This window comes from Pseudopodoces humilis, chromosome 26 (assembly GCF_049639895.1).
Source record: "Pseudopodoces humilis isolate 2021_Gansu_Grassland_sample_001 chromosome 26, ASM4963989v1, whole genome shotgun sequence".
Lineage (NCBI taxonomy): Eukaryota > Metazoa > Chordata > Aves > Passeriformes > Paridae > Pseudopodoces > Pseudopodoces humilis.
The window spans coordinates 3,240,225-3,263,038 of record NC_142225.1 but is presented as its reverse complement, the minus strand read 5'-3'; the positions used below and the strand labels follow the sequence as shown (position 1 = coordinate 3,263,038).

Sequence of the window (22,814 nt, the reverse complement as noted above, 5' to 3'; positions counted from 1 at the left end):
GCTGCAGACTGGCGGCACGGGGACGCTGTGCTGTGTTGGGAGGGCTCCATGGCCCGGGCAGCTTCCAGCGGTGGGAGAGCTGCGGGGTGACTTTCCAGGGCAGGTGTGCAGCCGGGTGTCCGTGCCCTGCGCTGGCATTGTCACGGCTGGCGGTGACACTGCCGGATCTGGGGTCGCCTGTGGAATTTGCTGGTTGAAGCTCTTGGACTTTTGTTTTTTTTCTCTTCCCCATTTTTTGGCATCATCTCTCACTGCTGCGCTTCTGGAGCTGCAGCTTTGGGCCTCTTTGGCCTCTGCCGGGAACGCTCCAGATCCATAAGCAATTGGTTTGTACTGGGAGGTGTGCAGGAGATTTGTGTCCAGTGCCAAGTAACACAGTTGACACGCAGCCTGACTGTTCAGAGGGATGTGTCTTGCCCCTTTTGGCCGAATTTGATCCGTTTTTCCTTTCGTGTAATCCAACTGGATACCTGCAGGTTGTGCTGGTGGCAGAGGCCCACAGACACCCTGCCCTGGAGCACACATTTCCCTTTCTGAAACGTAAATCTACCCTTGGGTCGAGCTTTGTTCTTCTCTTTTGATATATTAAACAGTTTGAGCCCTTGTTTGAGTGGGATGGATGTGCCCACAGGGGGCTCAGATCAGTGCAGAGGGTAGGTGCAGTTGAACACCTAAAGCAGATCTGCCACTGCCTGACAGCACCTGAGCACGATGGTGTCTTTTCCCTGCCTTTCCCTGGGACAGTGCCCATGGTGCCATGGTCCTGGAGTGGTCCCATGGTGCCAGAGTGAGCCACACTGTCCTTTTGACTCTGACCTGTTGCTGTGTTTCTCACATGTGAACATGTGCACAGACGTGTGTGAAGGACAGTGACTGTCACAGCTGTCACTCATATTTTGTGTTCAGTACCATGGCTCTTGGATGTACCTGCTGCTGATACTGGAACTACCCCCTTCCCCTGCCCAAGTCCCAGCCCCTGAACGTGTTTCTCCCTGTACAGCTGGGATTTGTGCCAGTGACACTGATCTGGCTGCACTTTGTGGGGCATGGCAATGTGTCCTGTGTGCCACCTGCTGCCATTTAGGGGCTTTGTGACTGTTTCCCACCTACTGACTACGTTTTGGAGTCTGTGTTACAAGACTCCTCCAGGTGAGGAGCTTGTGTTGAGGTTTTGATGAGAAGCAGCTGCTGGGTGCCCCTGCAAGGAGAGGCCAGAGGGTGCAGGAGACAGGCTCGGACAGGCTGTAGGTACCAGACGGATGAATGTTAGGGTGGAGAAAACCTCACCTTTTCCAATGTTAGAACATGGGAATTTTCTAATGTAGGAGTTTGCCCTCCTTGTTTATGGGGAGAATCCTGTCCTCAGTCAGGTCTGCATGCTACATATTTTCCCTTCCTCAGGCAGTCCCTGGCCCTGCTCAGGCTGATCCCTAGTCCTGCTGAGGCTCCTTGTGTCTGTAAGGATCTCTCCTGACACAGGAACTGCTGAACTGCTCTCCACCCCCAGAGCTCATTCCCAGAATAGGATCATAAATGCTCTGCTGGGCCGGCACCTTTGTTCTTTTCTCTACCCGATTTCAGGTTCCTATTTTATTTCTTTTTTAAGTCCCGCTGTTTGGATAACCTGTTCCCAAAGCTCTTCGCTCCTGAGGTGCCTTTTTTGTGACAGCTTTTTCTGTCAGTTCTGCATTTCAAGTGTCTCAAAGATAAAATTTTGGATGGAGTACAAACCAGGCATTCCCTGGAATTCCCACATTACACCTGGTACGTCCTGAGCTGGCACCTGCTCTGAGCTGGCACTCATTGTTTTGGGCCATTTCTCTTCCAAAGAGAGCAAGTGCTACTTCATGAAGTGGTAAAGATGCCTCTGGCAGTAAATTCGTTGGAATGTGGTGTTTTATCAGGTAACCTGAACTGCCATCAGTCTGTTATCAGTTAAATGTGAACTTTGTCACGGTGTTGCTCCTGCCCAGGCTGAGCAGGGCCCTCTGGGTGTGGAGGCAGCACAGATTCCAATTACCTATGGCTGCAGGTGAGCAGGAAACAGCATGGGATAGAGTGGGATAAGCCACAGGAGGAGGAACTTGAAAGACAACTTAAGCCTCTCTCGATGGGTGAATGTGCCAGGCTGTAACACTCAGGGCATTGGGCAGGAAAATAAATCCCAGTGGGAAGCTGATGGGAATTGGGAGTGCTGACAGTGGGCTGGTGGAATGAGAAGGATCCAGGAGGGGGAAAATGGGAGTGTGGATTTGCCAGAGCAGATGGTGGGCTCAGAAAGAGGTGATGGCTGCCAGGGTTTGGGAGGCTCAGCTCCCTGCCGGCATCCATGCATCCCCTTGGATCTGCCAGGGCCTGGGGAGCTGCTGGAGGCCTGGCTCAGGAGTCAGGAGCGGATCTCGGCTTCTCTGGTTCCAGCCATGGATCATGGCACAGGCAGAAGCACCATGTGAGAAGCAGGGAGCAGCCAGAGAGAAAACCCACTCTGTGCTTGTGCAGCTTATGAGTAACAGCAAGTCCAGAAATCAGAAATGGTCTGTGAATCCTTGAGGTTTCTTGGGGTTATGAGCCACTTCTGCATTGAGGCTGCAGAATTTGATTTATTGTATTTTTTTTGGTGGTTCACTGTGAAGTTAAAGGCGGGAAACAACGGAACAATCTGTGGCTGAGCTATCAGGGTGCATTCAGAAGGTTTTGCCAGGAGCAATGAGGGATGGGTTGTGTTAAAGCCAAATCTGCAGAAGTGGCTTTTTATTTTCATCTATTGCTGTGAAAAAGTCTGGATCTGTGTTGCCAGAGGGGGAAATTGAGGCTGCTTCTGAGCCCCAGATGGGATATGCAGTTCCCAGGGAATGTATCAAGGCGATGCTTCTGCTGGGAATGAGGAGTTTGGGTGCACATCTGTTGTGGGAAGGGTCGAGTGCTGCTCCACAGAAGCCACAACTCTTGTTCCAGCCCATTTTCAGCATTTGCTGCTGGTAAGGGGTCTGGTTGGTTTAGAGAATGACGTGGTGGGATGGCAGAACACTTGAGGTGGCTTCCAACAGACCAAGTGTGGTTAGGAGTCAGAAAAATTAGTTCTTTTTTAAAACAGTGGGGTTTGGTATTTGTTCTGGTGTGGCTGATGGTTTACAGCAGGGATCTGGCAGTGCCATGTGTGCTCCTGGGGGAGAGGCTCCGACTGTGCCTGTCTGCTGTTATTCCCGGGGGAAGGGACACTCAGGGTGCCAGGAAAGGGGGGGATTGCCCTGTCTGAGGTCAGGGTTGGGCTGTTGTGGGGCGTCTGTCCCTCCTTGTGGGTAAGCCCCAAGTCCTGCAGGAGCAGCAGGGAAGGCTCCAAGGTCCAGCTTCCAGGGTTGTGCAAACAAGTTTCTTCCCTCTCTTCCCCATCCCAAGGGAGCTGCCCCTGCTGCATTACCACGAACAGGGCAACGTTGGGTCTTCCCGTGGTCCTGCTGCTGTGATTAATCATCTCACCCACTTTAAACCTTCTTCTCTCCACACCCTCCCGTGCACACGGCAAGGTGGGACAGGTCCCTCTTTAATTACACACCTGAGCACAGGGATTGCTGAAGGTGCTTGTGCCACAGGCACAGGTGTGCACCAGCGCTGGGCTGGGAATTGTTTCCTAAGTACTTCCCTTAAGAATTCAAAGGCTGCAGTTGCTGGCTGTGACTCTGCAGTGTTTTGTCTCTGTGTGATCTTGTGACGCAGTTTTGGAAAGTTTTTGTTTGTGTGCTGTGGTCAGCGTAGTTCCGTGTTCAGGACTGGGTCAGGAGCACCGGGCTCTGCTCACTCAGGGACCTCGGAGCAGTGGCATTAGCCCTGCCCTGCTCCACTCGCCCAAGCCAGTGGGCAAAGCAGGACTTGTGGTTTCACAGCACCTGGGGCTTTCTTGGACATGAGGGAATTGATGGGTGAGTGGGTTCTTTCCTGTGAAACCCCCTTGAGAGAGCCCTGTCTCACTCCCTTCCCAATGGGCTGTGGCAACCTTGGGTTTCCAGGGTTTGGTTGGCAGAGAGGGGGATTGGAAGTGGAAGGTTCTGCACAGGTGGGTGTTGGGGGTGGGGCTGAACAATCTTCCAGGTAGTGGCTTCCCATCAGTCTTTACCCACATGCTGCGTCCTCTGGTGCTCTGGGACTCGCTGTCTTGGGAATGTCAATGTGTCATTGAACTTGTGTCAGCCAGAGGGTGAGAACACAAGCTCAGTTTTTGCCTTGCTTTGAGAGTGTTCTGAAGTGCCAAGAGACTTTTGGAAATATCCATATGCTCATGCAGGTTACCTCAAATGCTCCATCAGGGAGTTGCTGTAAGCTAAGATGTGGTGTGAGGAGTGTCATGGGGGTCCTGGTCTCAGGTGAGGAACATCAGGTGGGCTTCATTGTGTTGAGGATGCTGAGGATGTTGGAACCAACGCAGCTACTTCTGGTGGTGCAGGTTGTGAACAATCACAGTGTCCCACCATGGCAGGGGCTGGGGGCTGGAGCAGAGCCCAGGCACAAGGCTCCCAGGTGTTTTTGCAGTTGCCAGCTTACACACCTTCCTGGGAGTGTTTGCAGGGCTCACCTAAGATTTGGGCTCTTTCCTCTCATGGAAGGAGCAGCAAAACACATCCACTGTATGCATTTACTTACTTCCTATGCCATGCCCTGGCCCAGCTCCAGTGCTGGCTGGAGGATCCTGATCAGCTGTAGGAAGCCTGGGTTGTTTGTTCTCCGGTGTTTCTGAAACTTGAGTGCCCTGAGGGGATGTTTGTGAGATTCCCTGATGACTTTTTGATTTGTGTACCCCAAGTTCTTATCCTGCCATTGAGCTGTTGGGAACAAAGCACAGATATGCCTGTCACCCAATCCGGGGTAATGAGATCCTGATGTTTCCACAGCCTCGTGGCCTCCACTCATGTCATTGGTCCCAAAACTGAAGAAATACCACTGCAGATCTGAGCACAGCCAGAGCACTCTGTGTTCTGAAAGCAGGAGTGATGCAGAGCTCAGCTGGATGCTGGGTGTTTGACACTGGGTCTGTGCACTTTACAGTGCAGTGTAAAGATTCCAGCTTGGCCTGGCTGGAATGAGGGGCTCAGCCATCCCCAGCTCCTCTTCTCGAGGTTTGGCTGTGCCAGGGGAAACACTGCAGCTGGCAGGTCTAACAAACTCCTTTCTCCTGAGGCTGCAGTTCCTGGATCCAGCAGGAGGGAAAGGCAGGAGGAACAGTGTCTCCTGTTGCCTTCTTCTCCTGCGTGCAGCCGGTTGTGCCCCAGCAATGCGTGTTGCTGCTCCATTCGCTGTCACAGGTCCCCTCCACCCTTTGGCAGGGAGCAGAACTTTCTGGAGATGAATGATTTGAACAGTATTTGGTGTACTGGGAGCAGCCAAGCCAAGAAACAGCATTCATCCAGCTGGATTTTTGTGAGGTCTCATTTTGTGAGGTCAGTGAGGGACAAACAAACAGGATAGAAAAGACATAGGTGAAAGGTGTGACACAGACTGCCAGTAATACAGAATGGAGGATATGCATCCATGTCATGCCAGACCAGAAGGAAAGCCCCTCTCAGCTGCCCTGGGAGAAAGGACAGGCAGTTCCTGGAGGCTGAGCCCCTCCAGTGGCAGTGCCCGAGGGACTGCCAGGCTGGCTCTCAGTACAGAATATGTGCTGACACCTCCACTCCATGTGAGCCCATCACCTTTCCAGGCTGTGCCATCCACCCCTGCTCTGTTCCGCTCCTCGGATGGAGCTGTGGAGTGCTGTGGTGCTCTGGCTGTGGAATACTTTCAAGGTGAACCATCCTTAGAAGGTGCCTCTGAACATGGGTGATGGCAGTTTGCTCTTGTCACTGCAGCCCGATGCTGAGCTGGCACTGTCACTGTCCCAAAGAGCTCGCTCCAGAGTACAGCTTAGTCATGGAAATGAGATAAATCCTATTTCACAGAAACTGGTAAAAATAAAACTATTGAGGATTGATTTGTTTCTATAGCAACCGACTGGCAAAGTGAACGCAGCTGCTGTCTGCAGGAGGGAGGAAAACAGAGCTGGAAATGTCGGTGCACCTGGCTGGCTGTCTGCAGCAGAGAGCCTGGGGGCTGGGGAGGGGGCAAAGGCTCACATAAAGACAGGGCAGGAAGGTGTGAGCTGCCTTTGGAATGAAATTTGAGCTGGACTGTGTGAATGTGCCCTCTTCTTTACAAAACCTGGGTAACCTCAGAGCTCTTTATGTCCTACTTCCAAAAGGTCGTGCTCCTGCACCCTCATGGGTGGGGAAATGCCCTGCCCTGGGTCAGGCAGGACATTAATGCCACATGGTACCAGGGTATCCATCACGTCACATGAACGTTTCTAGACCTCAGTCCAAAATTACTTTGTCCTGGTGCCATAACTCAATGAGAAATACTCAGCTTTGAGAAATTTGGATGGATCAGATTTGAGTTAAACTTTTTCGATTGCCCTTTAACTGAACGTGGTGATGAATGCTTGGCAGGGATTCCTGCAGGTGTTTGTATCCTGGAAGAAAATCCAGTTGGGCCTCCAGACTACTGGATAAGGGACTTGAGTTTGGAACTATTTCTGCCTCAGCAGTGTGTAGTTTTGTGTGGTTTTTACTTTTTCCTAAGCTAAGTATTTTAGCTGGCTCTGGCACACGCAGGATGTTAAGGTGGCTGTTTAAATGCTTGGGAGGCTGCAGGATGTAAAGTGCTGGGACTGTGTGTTTAGGTGCATGCTTGGCTTGCTGTCGTGTTGCTGTTGAGGGTTTCAGGTGAAAATCGGGGTATACATCTGACATGGCAGGATGCTGAGGGAATTATAGGAGGAGGAGTGTTGTACATGGCTTTACTGGACACTCTGCAGGAGCCTGAATTATTCAGCTGAAGGAAAAGTGAGCTGGAGTTGGTGTTTAGGTTTGGTATGCCCAGGTACATTCACACTCCTCCCTTGTTATTTAAATACATGGTTTATTTTAAAGGGAAATTAGATTTAAAAATAAACCTCAAGTTTTTTCCAATTCAAAGGAAGTGTCTGTAGTGCCATGAACTGAGGACACGAGGACGAAACCCTGTCTGAGAGTGAGTGTCATAAATATTATGTAAATACATTATCTCATTAGATTTTTATCTAATCCCATTGCCTGCTGTTGTGCAGACTCCTGAGGCAAGCAAGGCTGAAGATGTCATAGGTGGTCTTTCAAATCTAATATTACAGTGGGTTGGAAATTAGGTGAATTGACTTTTGCCTCATCCTAATTAAGGCACTGAGAAATCTGCTCAAGTTTGGCATTACAAAGTGCCTCATTTTAGAACAGAATCCCATTCCAGAGGCTGGGTGCCTGCTGAGGTTTGAAGGACCCCCATGCAGGGACCCAGGTGAGCTCTACAGGCTCTTCCTCACTGCTCTCAGTTTCAGGAATCAGCACAATTTTTTTTAGGAATCAGGAGCAGGATTAGGATAAAGCCGTAAGCTCTGCAGACTTCAAAGCTTTGCATTGTGATCTTGGCTCTGTTACAAGGACAGTGAAATCCATCAGATGATTTAAATAAGAGACAAGTCCTGTGGACTTGTGTTGGCTTTTTCCTAGTGCTTCTTTCCAGTGATTTCTTAAGCCACAGTTTCTCACTGCACAGTGGGGACTCTGGTAGAGTTGACTGCCCTGTGAGAGATGTTTGACCTCAATTCATCCCATGATCCCCATGGATAACTTGTGGATGTCCTGGAGTGTTGTTAGCAACCACCTTTGCATGATTTTCAGCTACTGCATTGCCCCTGTGCCCCTTCACAGCTCCTTTCAGCCTAGTGCAGGCTGTGAAGCTGTGTCTTTGCTCCTGTGGCTCATCTGCTCTGGGTCAGAACAGCTGAAAATGGAACTTGGAGGATGTGTGGAATTCATGCTGGATTTGGCATTTTGAAAATATTTCCTCTAATCTCAACAGAAATTATTTCACAGAAGGAGTGAAACAGGATGTGACCTTGACATTCCTTTTCCCTGAAAATAAAGACTAAAGAGAATTGGTTTAAAAGCTCAGAGTATCCTGGTTGTGTTATATGGGTGTGGGTTGTTACAGCTGAGATATAATTATTTGCTGGGACAGTCACAGTAACTCTGAAATAGTTTGAAGTAATGGGGAGTTTTATCCTGCATATATTTAGGAGTCTGACTGGCATATGTACATTCCTTCTGTACATTAAAAATGTCAGGCTGGGAAAGGCTCTGCTGCTTAAAGCAGCTTCCGGCTGGGAGAGCTGTATTGAACAGAGAAAAGGCTCAGAGCCGGGTCTGTTATTCTTGCAGAGAAGCAGGAAGAAATGTTTCAAGGGATTTGGAACATCTTATGTTGTAAATGTTCCCCAAAGAATGACTTTTTTTTTTTTTTTTTTTGTGAGGAAAAAAGCTGTTTGAGGCTGTCATTGTAGGCAGAATCAGAGCTGGCATTTGGGTGAAACCAGGAATGGAAGCTGCAGATCCACTATGAAATATGTGAGAACATCTCTCTTTGCTGCCTGTTCCATTATTGGTTCAGTTTTCAGCATCAGGGGTGGGTGCATCTGCCTCTGGTGGCCCTTGGGGAGTAGTCCCTGCCCTTCCCCGGGGCTCTTGGAGCAGGGCAGGACTATCATGCTCCATCCCTCTGTTTGACTGCCTGGCTCATGCCCTCAGCTCTCAGCACTGTGTTTTTCAGCTCTAACCTTATCTGTTCAGATAGTGCACACAAGTAATGACAACTTCTAGTAGCTATCTCAGGATTCGGGAATAATTTCCTGCCTTGGCCGTTCACTCCCGTTCCTGCTCTCTAACAGACTGGATTTCAAGGATACTTCTGGAGAAAAAGGATGTCCTTTCTGATTTCCATCCTGCTTTTCCTTAGGAACTGTTGTCCAAGTCAGTTCTTTCTCTGCTTTATAGCCTTCCTGGTGGAGTTGCAAGTCACAGAGCTCTGTGGCTGCTCAGGTGTGTCCCTTGTGTTCCCATCTGAGCCACTACGGGGTCATTTCTCTGTTTGCCCTCCTCCTCCCAGTCTTTGCTCTCTCCTTTCCCTGTCACTTGCTCTTTGGGCACCCAATTAAAAAGCTCATCAAGAAGGAATGTTTCTGGAGTCAGTGGTATGTCAGTGCCTTGTTTGTGTCCCCACTGTTGCCAGTTAATCTCTCCTCGCTGTGTCTTTCTTTAGCCCTCAGGGACTCCTGCTTAAGCTGGAGCTGGGATTGATACAGGCTTAAATGGAGCCATGTGGGTGAGTGGCTGGGCTGCTGTGTTCAAGGGTAAAGTGTGCTCCAAAAGTTTCAGTGGAAGCTTTGTTGCAGCTCTCAATTCTCCACTCCAGTGTCCCCTTCCTCGAGGGCCTTGCTTCTCATCCTGTCATTCTGCTGTTTGGTATCAGAGCAACTCATTTCCTTTTCACTCCAGCACCGTGTTTCTCTTGCCTGTCCTGATATCCTGGGCTGCAGCCCAGGGGTCCCTCCCAACGTCCTGGGTTTCCCCATGTGCACAGAATTGAGCACTGCAGTGCCAGCACCAATTCAGAGTCCTTGTGTCGCTGATCTGGGCAATGTCACAGGGGAAGGGCAATGTCGTGCGAATCTCTGTCTCACTGGTTTTGGTCTCCCTAAGGCAAAAGTGCACTCTGTGTGCAGTTGTTGGTAGAAAATAATTGCATTTTCTTTTTTAATTGCTGTAGGGAAGGGGTAATTTGGTCCCTGAATCTCTGTCTCTGCTTGACTTGGCCTATTTACCTGCTTTTCATCCGCCCCAGGTCAGACACGTCGCAGTTCAGTGTTCCAGGCGTTATGGCTGGGCAGCAGCCAGGCTGAGAGGGGTGTGAGCAGGATTTGGGAAGAGTTGAGCAGCAGCCAAGCTGAGGGGGATGTGAGCAGGATTTGGGAAGAGCTGAGCAGCAGCCAGGCTGAGAGGGGTGTGAGCAGGATTTGGGAAGAGTTGAGCAGCAGCCAAGCTGAGGGGGATGTGAGCAGGATTTGGGAAGAGCTGAGCAGCAGCCAGGCTGAGAGGGGTGTGAGCAGGATTTGGGAAGAGCTGAGCAGCAGCCAAGCTGAGAGGGGTGTGAGCAGGATTTGGGAAGGGGTGGGCAACAGCCAGGCTGAGGAGGACATGATATGGCACAAAGCTGGCCAGTGCCAGTGCCCAGGAAGAAGCCATGGTGGCCCAGAGGAGCATTGGAGCATGGCTGGCTGGGCTGAGCTGGCAGACCCTGAGAAGTCTTTTAGTGCTAAGATGGGGAGAATGTGGAGTGATTTATTGTCCCTCTGTAGAGAGGTCTGAGACTTCACCAGGAGGAGGGTGTCTGTGTTTAAATAAAGCAACACCATCCCCATACCCTTCTCTAAGTGCAAGGTGTTAGAAATCCCAAATTCCCACTAAGATGTGTATTGGATCAGATCTCTGTGAGTGCTGGAAACAAACATTAACTTTGAGGTGTTCTGATCCTGTTGATGTTGTCTGACAGTGAGCACAAGGTGGCACGTTTTCTGCCATCCCAAAACACTTAATTGACACATCCATTCCGTGCAAGGGCACTGGCAGGCAGGGGAGGGCATGTGTTCTACCACAATTCTTTCTGCCCAAGTTCCTTTTGATGACATTTTTACTCCAAGCTCAGAGCTTTGTGCCTGTCAGAAGGGAACAGCACAGATGGACATGTTGGACTCCAGACACGATGCTCCATTGCTGTTGGCTGACTGACATGTCCCGTGAGATTCTGCAGCTTGTTAAATCATCTCACAAAGGAGAAGGGGGAGGGAAAGCCTCGTGCGAGGTTGCCAGCTGTAGCCAGCTCAGTGCTGCAGCATCATCTGCTTGGTGGTTTTGATCAGGAATTTGTGGCTTCCCAGGATTTCCTTATATTTCTCTGAAAGTGCTCAATGAAGGGAAGGCCAATGGAAAAGTCTGGCACCTTTCTAAGGAATTGTGTTTCAGTGGAACCCAGCAGCCTGCACCATCTACATGTGTCTTGCTAATTTTCCCTGCATCTTATTTATTTTTTAAATATTGTATTTTCTTCCACTTAGTGCATTTTCTCCAGTGCTGTGGGAGGAGAGCTGAGCTGCAAATGGAGAGTGGGGAATGTTTACCTGAGCAGTGCTCTGGTTCCTGTTCGCAGTTCCGGGATATTGGTTTATGACATTGATAATGCTGCTCAATTCACAGAATTTCTGCAGGAATGTTTTGGTCCCTTTTGTTCCTAATCTTCAAAACCCCATCTAGTCAGATGCAAAAGAAGAGAATGGGCCACAAAATCAGTGTTTAGTAAACCTCAGTAAGAGGTTTGTCAGCATTTGGCAAATGTTAAATCTCTGTCCTCTTTTAGGGGTCACTTTCCTGCCTTGAAAGAGCCCAGACCTCATGTCAAACTCTTCCATCTCCATGCTGGGTGCCTGCACTCCCATTTTCCCTGCTCTTCCCCTCTCATCATGCTGCCTTTGGCTCAGGTGTGGACAGTGAGATGCTCCTGCTGCTGCACACATCAGACCCCAGAGCTCCAGGACTCCTCCCAAAGACACTGCTTGGCTTTCTCTGACTCAGTGACTGACCCTTTTTGCACTTCTCCCAGCAAAGCTTGTTTGGCTCTGGCCCTGAGGTCAGAGCCAGTTTTGGAGCCTGTGTTGTGGGGTTGCTCGTGCTCCATGGCCTGTCATCAGCTGGGAATGCTCCTTAATGGGAGTGGGTTGCAGAGTGCCTGTAATGCTTTTAAGAATAAAGAGCAGCATATGCACTCAAGCCAGACCTATATTTTTCCTGTCCTGCAGCTCTTTATTTGCCCCTGCTTGGAGGGATTCTCTGATGGTAGCATGTGCTGCCTGCCTGACCCAGCCTTTCTGTCCCACTGCCACCTCCCACCATACATTAAGTTTAAATAAATGCATTTTCACTGCCAGGAGCCATCCATAAGGCTAGGGCTGGCCTCTTCCTAATGGGGGATTTTAGCTTGGATGGACACATTTCTATTAGTGATGCCAACCCTGTCTGGCTCCTTTCTAGTGTGGTCTGCAAGCCCACATGTGTGGTTAAATGTGTGGTTGTCATGGGTCTGTGCCAACCCAAAGCAGTCTCCCCTGGAAATGAGGAGTGTGAGATGGTAGGCTGCTTCTGAGGGAAGCAGATGAGCTCACTTTCTGCCTCTCAGTTCCTGAGCTGATCCTTCACAGGCTGCTGTCACATTGCAAACCCATGCAGGTTTCCTGCTCCTGGTCACCTGCTGCATCTGAGGAACAAAAGGCTCTGCTCCTTTCCATGGGAGAAGGGATCATTTGGCCATCAGAGGATTTGCTGCTGCACAAATCCTGTTGACCTTAGACTGACTGAACTGTCTGCAGGTGTTGGGCAATGAAGCTGGAGCTGTTGGCAATTGCTGTTGAGAGCTGTTGCTTCACTCAGAATGAGCTGGTGAAGTGGGAGCTTGAGGTCTGGCTCTGTGCAGAGGGCCAGGTGTGGCTCTGACTGCTGCAGTGTGTCAGTCAAAGTGGACTGAACCTGATGATTTTCACTGGGATCCGTTCAGTGGCTCTGCTGGAAGTGGGTCTGATTACAGAGCCCAGGCTTGGCAGCTCTTGTTCTGGCTGTGGTCTTGTGCAATGTCAGCTGGGTCACTTCTGTGTGTCCTGCCTTTATTATGGTCCCTGCTTTTTGCCTGTGCATTCTGGCATCTTGTACTTGAGCTCATGACCCTTTGACTTCGAGGAAAATCTACCACTTTTCTTATTGCAAATTAAAATCTGGGCCAAGAAGTTGAGGAGTGCAGAAGCTCATGGCTTTGGCTTCCTCTGCAGCCACTCTGATAGCCGAGTCTGACAGCTGTTTCCCTTGGGCTTTCTCAAAACTTGCCAAAAGGGGCTAAGAGTCCCTTGCCCAAGCAATACTCTAATCTTCTCCAGCCTTGCATCAGCCACTTGTTTATAAAAGCTGTTGTAGTTTCTGGGGTTGGGGTATGTAAGAAGCACTGTCCCTGTTCTGTTGGGAGTCCCACCATGCCAAACCCTGCCTGATGATGAGGTGGCTGCAGCAGTGCCTTCCTCACACTTGAGAAAAACATAAGCAGCTTCCTAACCCTGAGGCCTTGCCCAAAGCCTTTGGGTTGTTTGTGTTCCCTGTGTAAGCAGGAAATACCAAGTGAGGGCCGTGTTTGGTTGCAGGAATCCAGCGGTTGTATGGACATGGATAGCTGGGATATGTGAGTGACCTGCTGTGGTGGCCTCTGGGCAATGGACTCGAGGGAATCCAACTCCAACCCTCACTTGTCCTCCTGACACTTCATCTCTAAGGTTTTAAGTGAAGTACACAAACTTTATCTGGGGCTCAGCTGCTTTAAACTTCCTGGTGCCTTTAGGCCAAGCCACTCGTGTTTGTTTGCTGGTGTTTGATTGTGCGTTTTGTCTTTGGTGTTGGGTGTGTAAATACAGGGGGTCCAATGGCCTCTATGGGCACCCTGAGCTCTCCTGGTGCTTCCTTAACCCGTGTTAGTGAGACTAGAAGCCAGCCCCAAAGGTTCGTCATTTGAGCTGAAAACCCAACGTTGTTCTCTAGGCTTGGCCCTGCTATAGCTCCTTGCCTAGGGTGGTTTTGTGAGAAAAGTTACTACTGCACTTGGGAAGAAAGAAATGGAAAAGCAGGAGGACAATATGGTCCTGTTTAAAGTTACTTTGGGGTTTTACTGTGACCTAAAGCATATGCTTTATTCAGCAGTTTTCACAAGCAGGAAGCTTTATTTAAGGCTTACAGCACTTGCTGAATCATGGAGCAAGAGAAAGCTGAGCACGATAAATAGTTTAAATGGAGCAGATTTTGCTGTTTTCAGAGCTTTCCTGACATCCTCAATGTTCAGTCTTAGTTGTCTTAAGCAGATGCCATCAGGAGCATCTTCAGATGCTGTCCTGGTGCAGCAAAGGGCAGGTGGGATCTGGGTAATCCTTTGAGAACAGAGACCACAGGGAAAAAGCAAAAACTCCTCTTTGATGTGAAGTTGTTTTTGGATGATTGGGGAAGAAAAGAAATCAAAAAGCCACAATGGTCAAATTGGCTCCAGACCTTTACTGGGGACCTGTATTTACAGCATTCTCCTGCCTGTGCTGGGATTGGGGTTTCTGTTTAATCAGAAACAGCCCAAAGTCGCAGGGAGTTCTGGGCTTTGTGCTTTGCTTTTCTCAGTACCAGTTTCCATATCTCAGGAGAATTGTGTTGCCTTTCCGGCAGAGCTGAAGAGGAGGGAAGGGAGTGATGTACTTCACTGCAGTCCCCACATCTAAATAGAAACAGTTCTCCTCTTGGATCCTTCCAGTCTGATCTTATGGGTGATTTGACCTTTCTTTGATAAAAGCTTTCTTTATTTGCAGGAATAAAAAAGCAAAGGGCAGGAGAGGACACAACAGATTTTTTAAAAAAATACCTTTAGATTCTGGCAGTTGGTTTCTGCAGCACCCAGCTCTCACTGCTGGGCCAGCTCCCTTCTGGGCTCCAGCTTTTCTCCTCCTCTGAGCTCCCTGAATAAACTTTGCATTTTACTCTGAAGCATTGACCTGAAGATTTCTAAGGAAGTGTTTTATCATGGGGACACCATGCTCCAATGGGGATGGATGCCCCAGGCTCTGGTCCCCAGCCCTGCCCACTGCACCACTGGCCCTGGTTTTCCTCATTTCATAACTTCAGCTGAAAGAAGCATTTGTGTTAATTGCTGCTGGTTTTTCATGTGTTCACCCTCAAGCAGTTTGAGCTCAGCTTCCAAACACAGATCAGTTTAATGTGTAAAACCACGGGATGCTGGCATTGCCTGGGTTACAGCCCAAGCAAAGGCAGCACAGGTGCAATGTTAGAACTGCTCTAGACTGCACACAAGGCTCTCTGGCATGAGTTCTAACCATTAATTGCCACGTTAAATCCAGCAATAAATTATTTGGGCAACCACACTGCAAGAGCCCACTGCCAGGAACAAACCAGAGCTGAGTGCTACTCAGTCCCCTTCATACTTCAGGACTGCAGAGCTGGATCAGGCAGGGCACTCCCACACACTCTGAGTGGGGGTTTTTGGTGTCTCACTGACCTTCTGGATGTAGTTCAAGCCATCATCCTGTGAACAATGTTGTTAGTGCTGGAGGTGCACTGCATGTATGTAATGATCTGCATCTGCATGTGTGTATCCTCCTGGAGCACAGGATGGTGTGTGGCATGCAGGATGCCTCAGGATAAGCCTCTGATCCTTTGTAAATTGGATTTTGTGGCTCACTTGCCTGTCCTCTTGGATAAAGTTTCCCCTTAGCTGCCTCTCCTATAGCAGAGCTTGGGTCCGTCTCAGGACTGCAAAGCCTTTTATAATGCTCTGCAGATCAGGAGTCACTTGGGAGGGACAGGGACAGACTTTCCATTTACTACTGAAACATGCTCCAGAGTGAGCCTGCTGCTTCATTCCCTTCTGGAATTCCTCTCAGTCTGCACGAGATTCTTGTTGGTTTGGTGCCTTTCCTGATTCATGGCACTGAGGTGCTCCTGGCTAGCAGTCCCCCAGTGAGTACTGCTGTTTTAGAAAGCCTCTGGGCCATGTGAATCGTTGTGATTTCATGCTGGGGAGGAAATGGATTGCTGAGAGAAGGCTAGCTTCAAACAGAGCCACAGCTGGCTGATTTTATACCATTTCAGCTGGGTATCAGAGGTGCTGTTAAGTTTTACCCCCAGAGGAAACAAAGCAGGAAGATGCACCACGTTAGCACAAGTGGGATTGTCAGGGCTTGTAATAAGCCCTGTGTAATTCCTAAAAGGATGGTGTGTAAAACAGGCCAGCACACACAGATGATGTGTTGTACTGGAGAGGGCCATTGTCATGAAAGTTGAACAGTTCCAGTTTGCTTATAAGAATGTACTGGTTTGAGTTTCATGCCTGTTTCTGGGAGAGGGTGGTCGCCCTGGTGAGGGACAGCAGATACCACACTCCTGCCTCTTACTTGTGCCATTCTGTGCTGATGTGAGCTGGACACCCTGCAGGGGCTGGGGAGGAGTAATCCTTGCCAGGGTTAATACTTAAATCTGTGCTGCTTGACTTTTGAGCAAGGGAGGGAAGTTAATGCTCTTAGAAGTGCTGGGAGACCACCTACTCTTTGGTACAGACTGCCAACAGCTGACAGATGGAAGTGATTTTGGGGCAGTGAGAAGTCAGTGTGGAATCACAGTGGTGACCAAGAGCAGACTCTGTATCCCACAGTCTTTGACTTACATCTGCCCCTTGTGACTCTTGCTGTGGAGAAGGACAATTTCCCAGAGCCATCAGAATTCTTCTGTGGGGTGTGAATTAGCAGTGGGTTGATGGTTTGCTGTCTCTTGTGCTTCAGTCTAATAGACACGTGTTCCTCTGAAGATGCTTTTTGGCAAGCCTGTGTGTGGCTGAAGGATGTGGGAGCTCTGATTGGAAAGCAGGAGGGTGAGCTGAAGCAGGGGAGTGATTCCGTGTGCTGACACACTGACCCCTTTTCTCTGCTCCGTGTGACTGCCCCTGACCACAGCTGTCAGATACTCACCTTGGTGTGAGCTGTGCTGGCCCTGCCCTTGTCCTGTCCCTGTTTGGTGTTTGACTAAGTGTTCCCTGTCTGTTTTTTGTCTTGCAGCATTTGGAGGGGGCCAAACGTGAACTGCGTTGACAGTACTGGTTACACTCCACTGCACCACGCTGCTTTGAACGGCCACAAGTGAGTCCTGGTCCCATGCCTGGGGTCTCAGCGGGTGGATGCTTTGTGTTTCTGTGGCCACCGTTGTGTGGCTCATTCACCAGCTGAGGCACTGGTGCAGCACTACTCCATCTTCAGGGGAAGTGGAGAATGTCAGTGCTTTGGCTGATGTGTGATCTTTCATCTCAAAAGGCTGAGGTTTTCAACCACCCTTTTATTTCTAAGCAATTTGTTTAAGCGTGTGAAAGGAGCTCCCCTGGTCACAGTCCCTGCAGTCTTTCTGGTGTCCAGGGTACTCTGGGCCTGCACCACTTTACAGTTGCTTTGTGTGCATATCACATTTTTAAGAAATTTTAGTGTGGTAGATCTCATGTTGCTCATTGCTGTCTGAGATATTGAGAAATCAAATAGAGTTAAAATCTTTGTTCACCCCTGTTGTGCTGGTGCAATTCACTTTGCAGCAGAGGCTGTTAATGGCAGAGGCTGATGGAGTTAATGCGGATCTTCCCTGAGCTCATGTCGGCCTTTTTTTTTTCCATTTTCTTTAATAAGAACACTTAAAAATCACATTTCAAGAGGGTCTCTGAAAGACTCCAGTTTAACTTCTTGTTCAGTACTTGCTGCAGAATGTGAACTGTGAAACAAGGACTGAATGTCTCACGGAAGTTCCTGTCTCTTGCAGGGATGTCGTGGAAGTTCTGCTGAGGAACGACGCTCTCACCAACGTGGCAGATTGTAAGGGCTGTTACCCCCTGCACTTGGCAGCCTGGAAGGGAGATGCTGATATCGTGAAGCTCCTCATCCACCAGGGCCCTTCGCACACCAAAGTGAATGAGCAGGTCTGCCTGATTTTCTCTAATGTATCATTGAATCACTTCCCTGGCATGGAGAGAGACTCCTTCAGCTGAACCCTGACCCTTCCCAAACCAATAGCAATTGTGAGGTTGTGAAGTCCTTGCTGGTGGGATAAGAGGGGCACTGCCTAAAGCAATACATTCAGTTCTGAGTTAGTGCTAGGATGAAAAGGTATTTAAGTTTTATAGAGAGACACAGAAATATGAGAATCTCTCAACACTTAGGAAGTGGTCTCCTGCTTCTGGGCTTCTAAAACTAACCCACAGTTTTCCTTTCAGTTGCTGGATAGCTGAGCAGGTTTCTAGTTCTGCAGAGGATCCATTGGCTCCCTCCTTTGGGAATTAATCCAAGCAGCTTTGTTCAGTCTCTTTGGCCGTGCTCTCTTAGCTGCTCTCCTGGCTTGTCTCTGGCACTTGCTCCAGTTCACTAATTTGTAAGTTCTAAGATAATTTTAAAGTGTTAAGTCTTGCCCTCAGATAAATCCCTATCTTAATCTTAAATAATTATTTTTGCAATCAGGCAAGAAAAAAAAACAAACCTCTTGGATTTGTTCATTTTGTTAAGCTGACAGTTTTGGTCTGAGGTGCAGAGGGAGTGAGGACTATGAGACAGCTGTGTCTACTACAGAGGGCTGGCTTCTGTGGAACTGCCCCATGGGCATCAGAGGTATCCTAAAATTCTTGGGAACTTCTGAAATGCTACTGCTGGAAGGCCCAGATATTCCTGTAGTTGCAGAGTTTTATTTACAGGAATTGGTTTCATGAATGAGGCCAGCTGAGTGCTCCCTGGGTGAGTCTGGCAGACACGGAGTGACAGGCCCAAGTCAGGTGGCTAAAGCTGCAGTGGGCTGTGGTTGTCCTGTCCCTAAGGCAGGAACATCTGATGTCCCTGTGAATCAACTCCCAAATCACTCAGCTGTTCTTTCAGGAGGAAAGGAATAAACCAAAATAGGTCTCCCTGCCTTGGTGCTAGCTAAACCTGGATATTTGTTCCAGAGGTAATTCCCAGGTAGGTCAGACACACCTGGCCTGAGTTCAGCTCACAGTCAAGGTGAGCAGCTGGGGAGTCCCTGCTGTTGATTTGCTCCATAGTAGTTTTTCAGAAGGCTGGGGAGAAAACTCCTTTCAGAGGCAGCCTCAGGAGTCCCAGTCCTTCTTTATGGGGACCCAAGTGCCACACTGAATTTTCCCAGGATGGGTAACTCGATGCACCAGGCTGCCCCAGGGTTAAATGCTGCTAAAACATCATGGAATGAAAAATCTGGTTGTAGTGCAACTCTCTATCATTCCTTATTCCAGGAATAAGGACGAATGTGTGTTCTGATGTCTCTGGTGACAGTTTTCCAGTTTGGGGCTGTGGTTAATCATGTCTCCAGGCACAGCTGCAGGCACTCACTCTGATTACACAGGCTTGAGTGCAGGTAACCTTTTTTAATCAGACAAGAACTGAGTGAGAGCCCGTAGTGTAAATGTGCTGCTCTGAGTAGGGCAGCTAGAGGGGTGATCTTTGCAGAAGATCCAGAGCTTAGTATGATCCTTGCAGGTAATGTTTCATTAATGTCTGTTTAGTAGGAACCCTGTTAAATGAGAGAAGTCAGCTGAGGAGCCTGTGCTTGGAGCCTGGTTCAGGTTACAGCAATCCCAGCTGGAATGGCTTTTGCTGGCCATGGCTCTGACTGGAACAAGATGCTATGTCCTGGCGTTCCACCCCTTGGAGTCACCCATTGCTTTGTTGCTGTATCTCACCCATTCCATTATCACATTTTTTTCTTTTTCCTCTTCCTTTTTGTAGAATGCTCTTGAGATCAAAGAACTCAAAAAGTACGGCCCCTTTGACCCATATATCAATGCCAAGGTGTGTACTTTGCTGTCAGCATTTCACTGCATCATCACTCCAAGCTGCACTCACGTGCTTCCAGGTGCAATAATACCTGTTCACTTTGCAGCTGCTTGGGCAAAAGGAAAATGGGACCATTGATTTACTGTGGGTTTCTCTCTTCAAAGCAGTCATAGAAACATAATTAAAGGGAAGCTTTTCCTTACTTTCCTGGGGGCTCCTTCCTTGCTTAGCCTTGTAGGACTCGCAGTGATGGTCAGTTTGCTTGATTGGGCTGGATGACTTCCCAAAGGTAATGTTACGTCAATTAAATGTTGTAGGTTTTGTTTCATGTGCTGATGTTGCTGATAAATGCAAAGAGAAGGATTTTTTTTTCCCCTGCTTAACCATGGTTGCATTTTCTCTGTGGGCTGTTTGGAGTGAATTTTGATGCCTTTTCTCCTACCAAATGCATAATGCTCTGTGTGTTGTTTGAGTGGACAGTTAATTCCTGTGGTGGTGGTGGGGAGAAGGGAGAGCAGTGATGTTCCTGCCTTCCTTCCCAAGTCCTCCATGCCCTGCTTATTACATCAGCCTCTCTTTTAATGTTCAGTCTGTGGTGTTGTTTGACCCTTCAGCTGTGGTCTCCTGTTCCTGTTTTCTGGCCTGTTTTGCTCCTCTCTTGTTTTCAGTTGTTTCGAGCTACAAAAGACACAACATCAGCTTGTGCAATGTGCTGAGACTGAGCTGTTGAAGAAGCAGATCAAATGGTGGTTTCTCAGACACCATTTTTCAGTTTTATTTCTAGTGAATCTGCAAGCCAGGTGTGGCAGATAATCTGTTGCTCTGTCCTGAGACACCTCTGCCGTGAGCCACTGTGCCACAGCTGCTTCCAGCCAGTTATTTTGGATCCAGCCATCCATGGCAGATTTCTGTCTTTCAGAGTTGCCCTCTGCTCGGTCCGCAGGACCTTAGAAACACACAGCCAGAGCTCCTGTGCTTGTGGAGAGTTAGGCCTGGCTTTCCAGAGCCCTGTTTCAGGGCCCAGTGCCCATCCTCTGAGCACAAAGGCTCAGAGTGAAGCTCATCCAAATCAGGAATTTTTCTATAAATCCAGGTGGGAATTTTATGCCTTTATGTCTTCTGTGAAAACATCATAATTGAGCAGTTCAGTTGCCTGAAAGGAGCTTCTTAAAATATTGTAACCAAATAAAATCTTACACACTCCAGTATTGGGATATTGAATGAAGAAGGAATGTAAAGAGGGAATATCCAGGGAGTTCCCTTTTTTGTGAATTTTTCTTTACAGAGTCTGCTAATTTGGATTTTATACTGTGGAGAAGTGCATTATTTAAAGCCTCAGTTCAGTGTTCACAATGGCTGAGGTGCTCTCTAGAGCAAGACAAGATTTTGGGAATCTTTGCTTTGGTTTTAAAAAAGAAAGAGATGATTTTCACACAGTTGTTGAGTTCATCACAAGTTCTGAGCAGTTTTGCACCAGTTCCTGGCCAGGTGTGATAAAGAGCCTGTGGAGTTGTACATGTCACAGACTCTGGTGTTTTCTCAGGAGCAGCCAAAGAGCAGGTTGTCAATAGGGCAGGACTCTGCTGGACACTCAGACACCGACAAAAATCCTACCAAGGAGTCTTAGAAGTAGGGAGGGTGGGACTGAGGGGCCATGTAGCCACTTTCCCCAACCCTGGGGCACAATCATTTCCTTACACCGTTCCTGACCAGGGTTTGCCCACCAACTTCTCAAAAACCTCAGAGAGAGGCAGCTCTGTGGCCTTTCTTTGGCAGTTCATTCAACCTTTCAGATCTTAGCAGGTCAGAAAACTTTCCCTTATTTAAACCAAGTCTCCGTCTGCTCACTCAGAGCCATCTCATGGTGTGTTGGGAGCAGGGGATGCAGAATGGACACAGCTCTTGAAGGGGCTGTGGATTCTCCACTTGTGCATGTGATGAGGAGCAGCAGGGCTGTGTGTGGTGAGTGGTATCACAGTACCAGGACTTGAAACCTGTGCTGGAGCCCGTAAGAAAGCAGAGCCATCCCTGCTCGTGTCCTGTTTGTGCTCTGCAGATGGGCATTGCTCCCAACTCCTCTCTTCCAGCTGAGAGCTGGGGGAATGCAAGGATTTCTGCAGGAATGCAGCCCCTTGGCCCTCCTGAGTGCTCTATTTTTCTAACTAATTCTGAAATTTGAAGCCATGTGCCTTCTGGCTGTTGGAATGGAATTTTGCTTTTCCATCTCTGATACATCTGTAGGTCTGAGCACTCCTGCTTGCTACTCTGGTTTGTGCCTGGAGAGGTGACACTGGAAGGGAGCAAACTCCCTTGCCTGGAAGAACTGTAGTATTCTTGGCTGCTCAAAACTCCCAAGATGGAGGCAATAAAGACTCAGGCAGTAGTGGGAGTTTCCACTGCACAGTCTGGAATTGGGAGAGACTTGCTGTGATGATTCAGGGGAGTTTTACTGGCTGGTGATCTCTGCTGCAGGAGGAAAGTCTGGGGATTTTGCCTCGGGTATTGGAGCCCCAATCTGCTTAAGGAAAATTGGATTGAATTGCAGAGAAGATGAGGGAAGTCTCTGACAATTACATTTTTAAATGATGTTACGTTGCCATTTCTGAGCTCTCAGGCAGGTGCTGGGAGCTGCTGCATGCTTTAAAGCCCCCTGAGTGATACATACACTGTGCTAGGGAGAAGGGAGAGGGGGACAGTCCTAGCCAAGGAAATCCCCAGTAGCCAGGGCTGGCATTGGCCTGCTGTGTGCCCCCACAGCTCTGGGGCAGGGACCTGCTGCTCAGAGGGGCTGGGGTCATCCAGTCTTTCCACAGAGCTTGGCAGTGAGGATCCCTCGTGCCACAGGGCGGGATGAGAGCCTGGGCCCAGCTGCCGTGGGCTCCCTGATCCCTGCTTTCCCGACCCTGTCAAACGGAAATAATGGGATTTGCCAATCCTGTAAATGCCCGAGAGCAGCAGTGTGAGCTGACAGGCAGGTGAAAGCTCTGATGTTCTCTACTCTGTCCCCTCTCACTCCATTTGTATATTTCTTGTGCAGATTTCTGTATCCTGCAGTACCCTTTGTCCACGTGTATGTGCCTCTCCCCATGATAGAGCCTGGATCTTCTGTGCTGGCAATGATGCTTTGCCCCCTCCCCCTGCATGTGCCTGATTCTGCCTCCTTCCCTCACTGCCGTACCAAACTGCAGCTGCCCGAGTCTCTCCCAGCTCCCGCTCCCCTCCTGCTTTGCCTGTGGCTGAGAGGCGATGCAAAAGCCAGATGCAAACAGCTGGGGGATTGACAGGGACTCCTGAGAGCCTGAGAGGTTGAACACCTCAACAGCATCCGAGTGCTCGTGCAGCCTCACGGGTTTATGACATGGTGCAAAATACTGAGCAGTGTCCCAAGGCATAAGTGTGCTCTCACAGCAGGCGGGCAGGGATCAAATTCCCTTTTGCAGTGGTGCTGCTGCCTCCAGCAGGACAAGAACAAACATTC

The 22,814-nt window shown here is 49.1% G+C and overlaps 1 protein-coding gene across 10 annotated transcripts in view; it reads left to right on the top strand.

Annotated features, from left to right (window-relative positions):
* The window catches only part of ANKS1A (ankyrin repeat and sterile alpha motif domain containing 1A), a 76,845-nt gene that overhangs the window by 804 nt on the left and 53,227 nt on the right, over positions 1 to 22,814 (top strand). For 3 of the 10 annotated variants that reach the window (XM_014258145.2, XM_088067231.1, XM_005529372.3), the window contains exons 2-4: positions 16,583 to 16,663; positions 17,325 to 17,481; positions 19,289 to 19,351. In XM_014258145.2, the coding sequence (XP_014113620.1) occupies positions 16,583 to 16,663; positions 17,325 to 17,481; positions 19,289 to 19,351 (301 nt within the window). Of the gene's footprint in view, positions 1 to 16,582; positions 16,664 to 17,324; positions 17,482 to 17,892; positions 17,931 to 18,898; positions 18,918 to 18,967; positions 19,040 to 19,288; positions 19,352 to 19,426; positions 19,626 to 22,814 lie in introns of those variants that run through there. The other 7 variants (XM_088067232.1, XM_014258146.2, XM_088067234.1 and 4 more) reach the window with 6 other exon arrangements.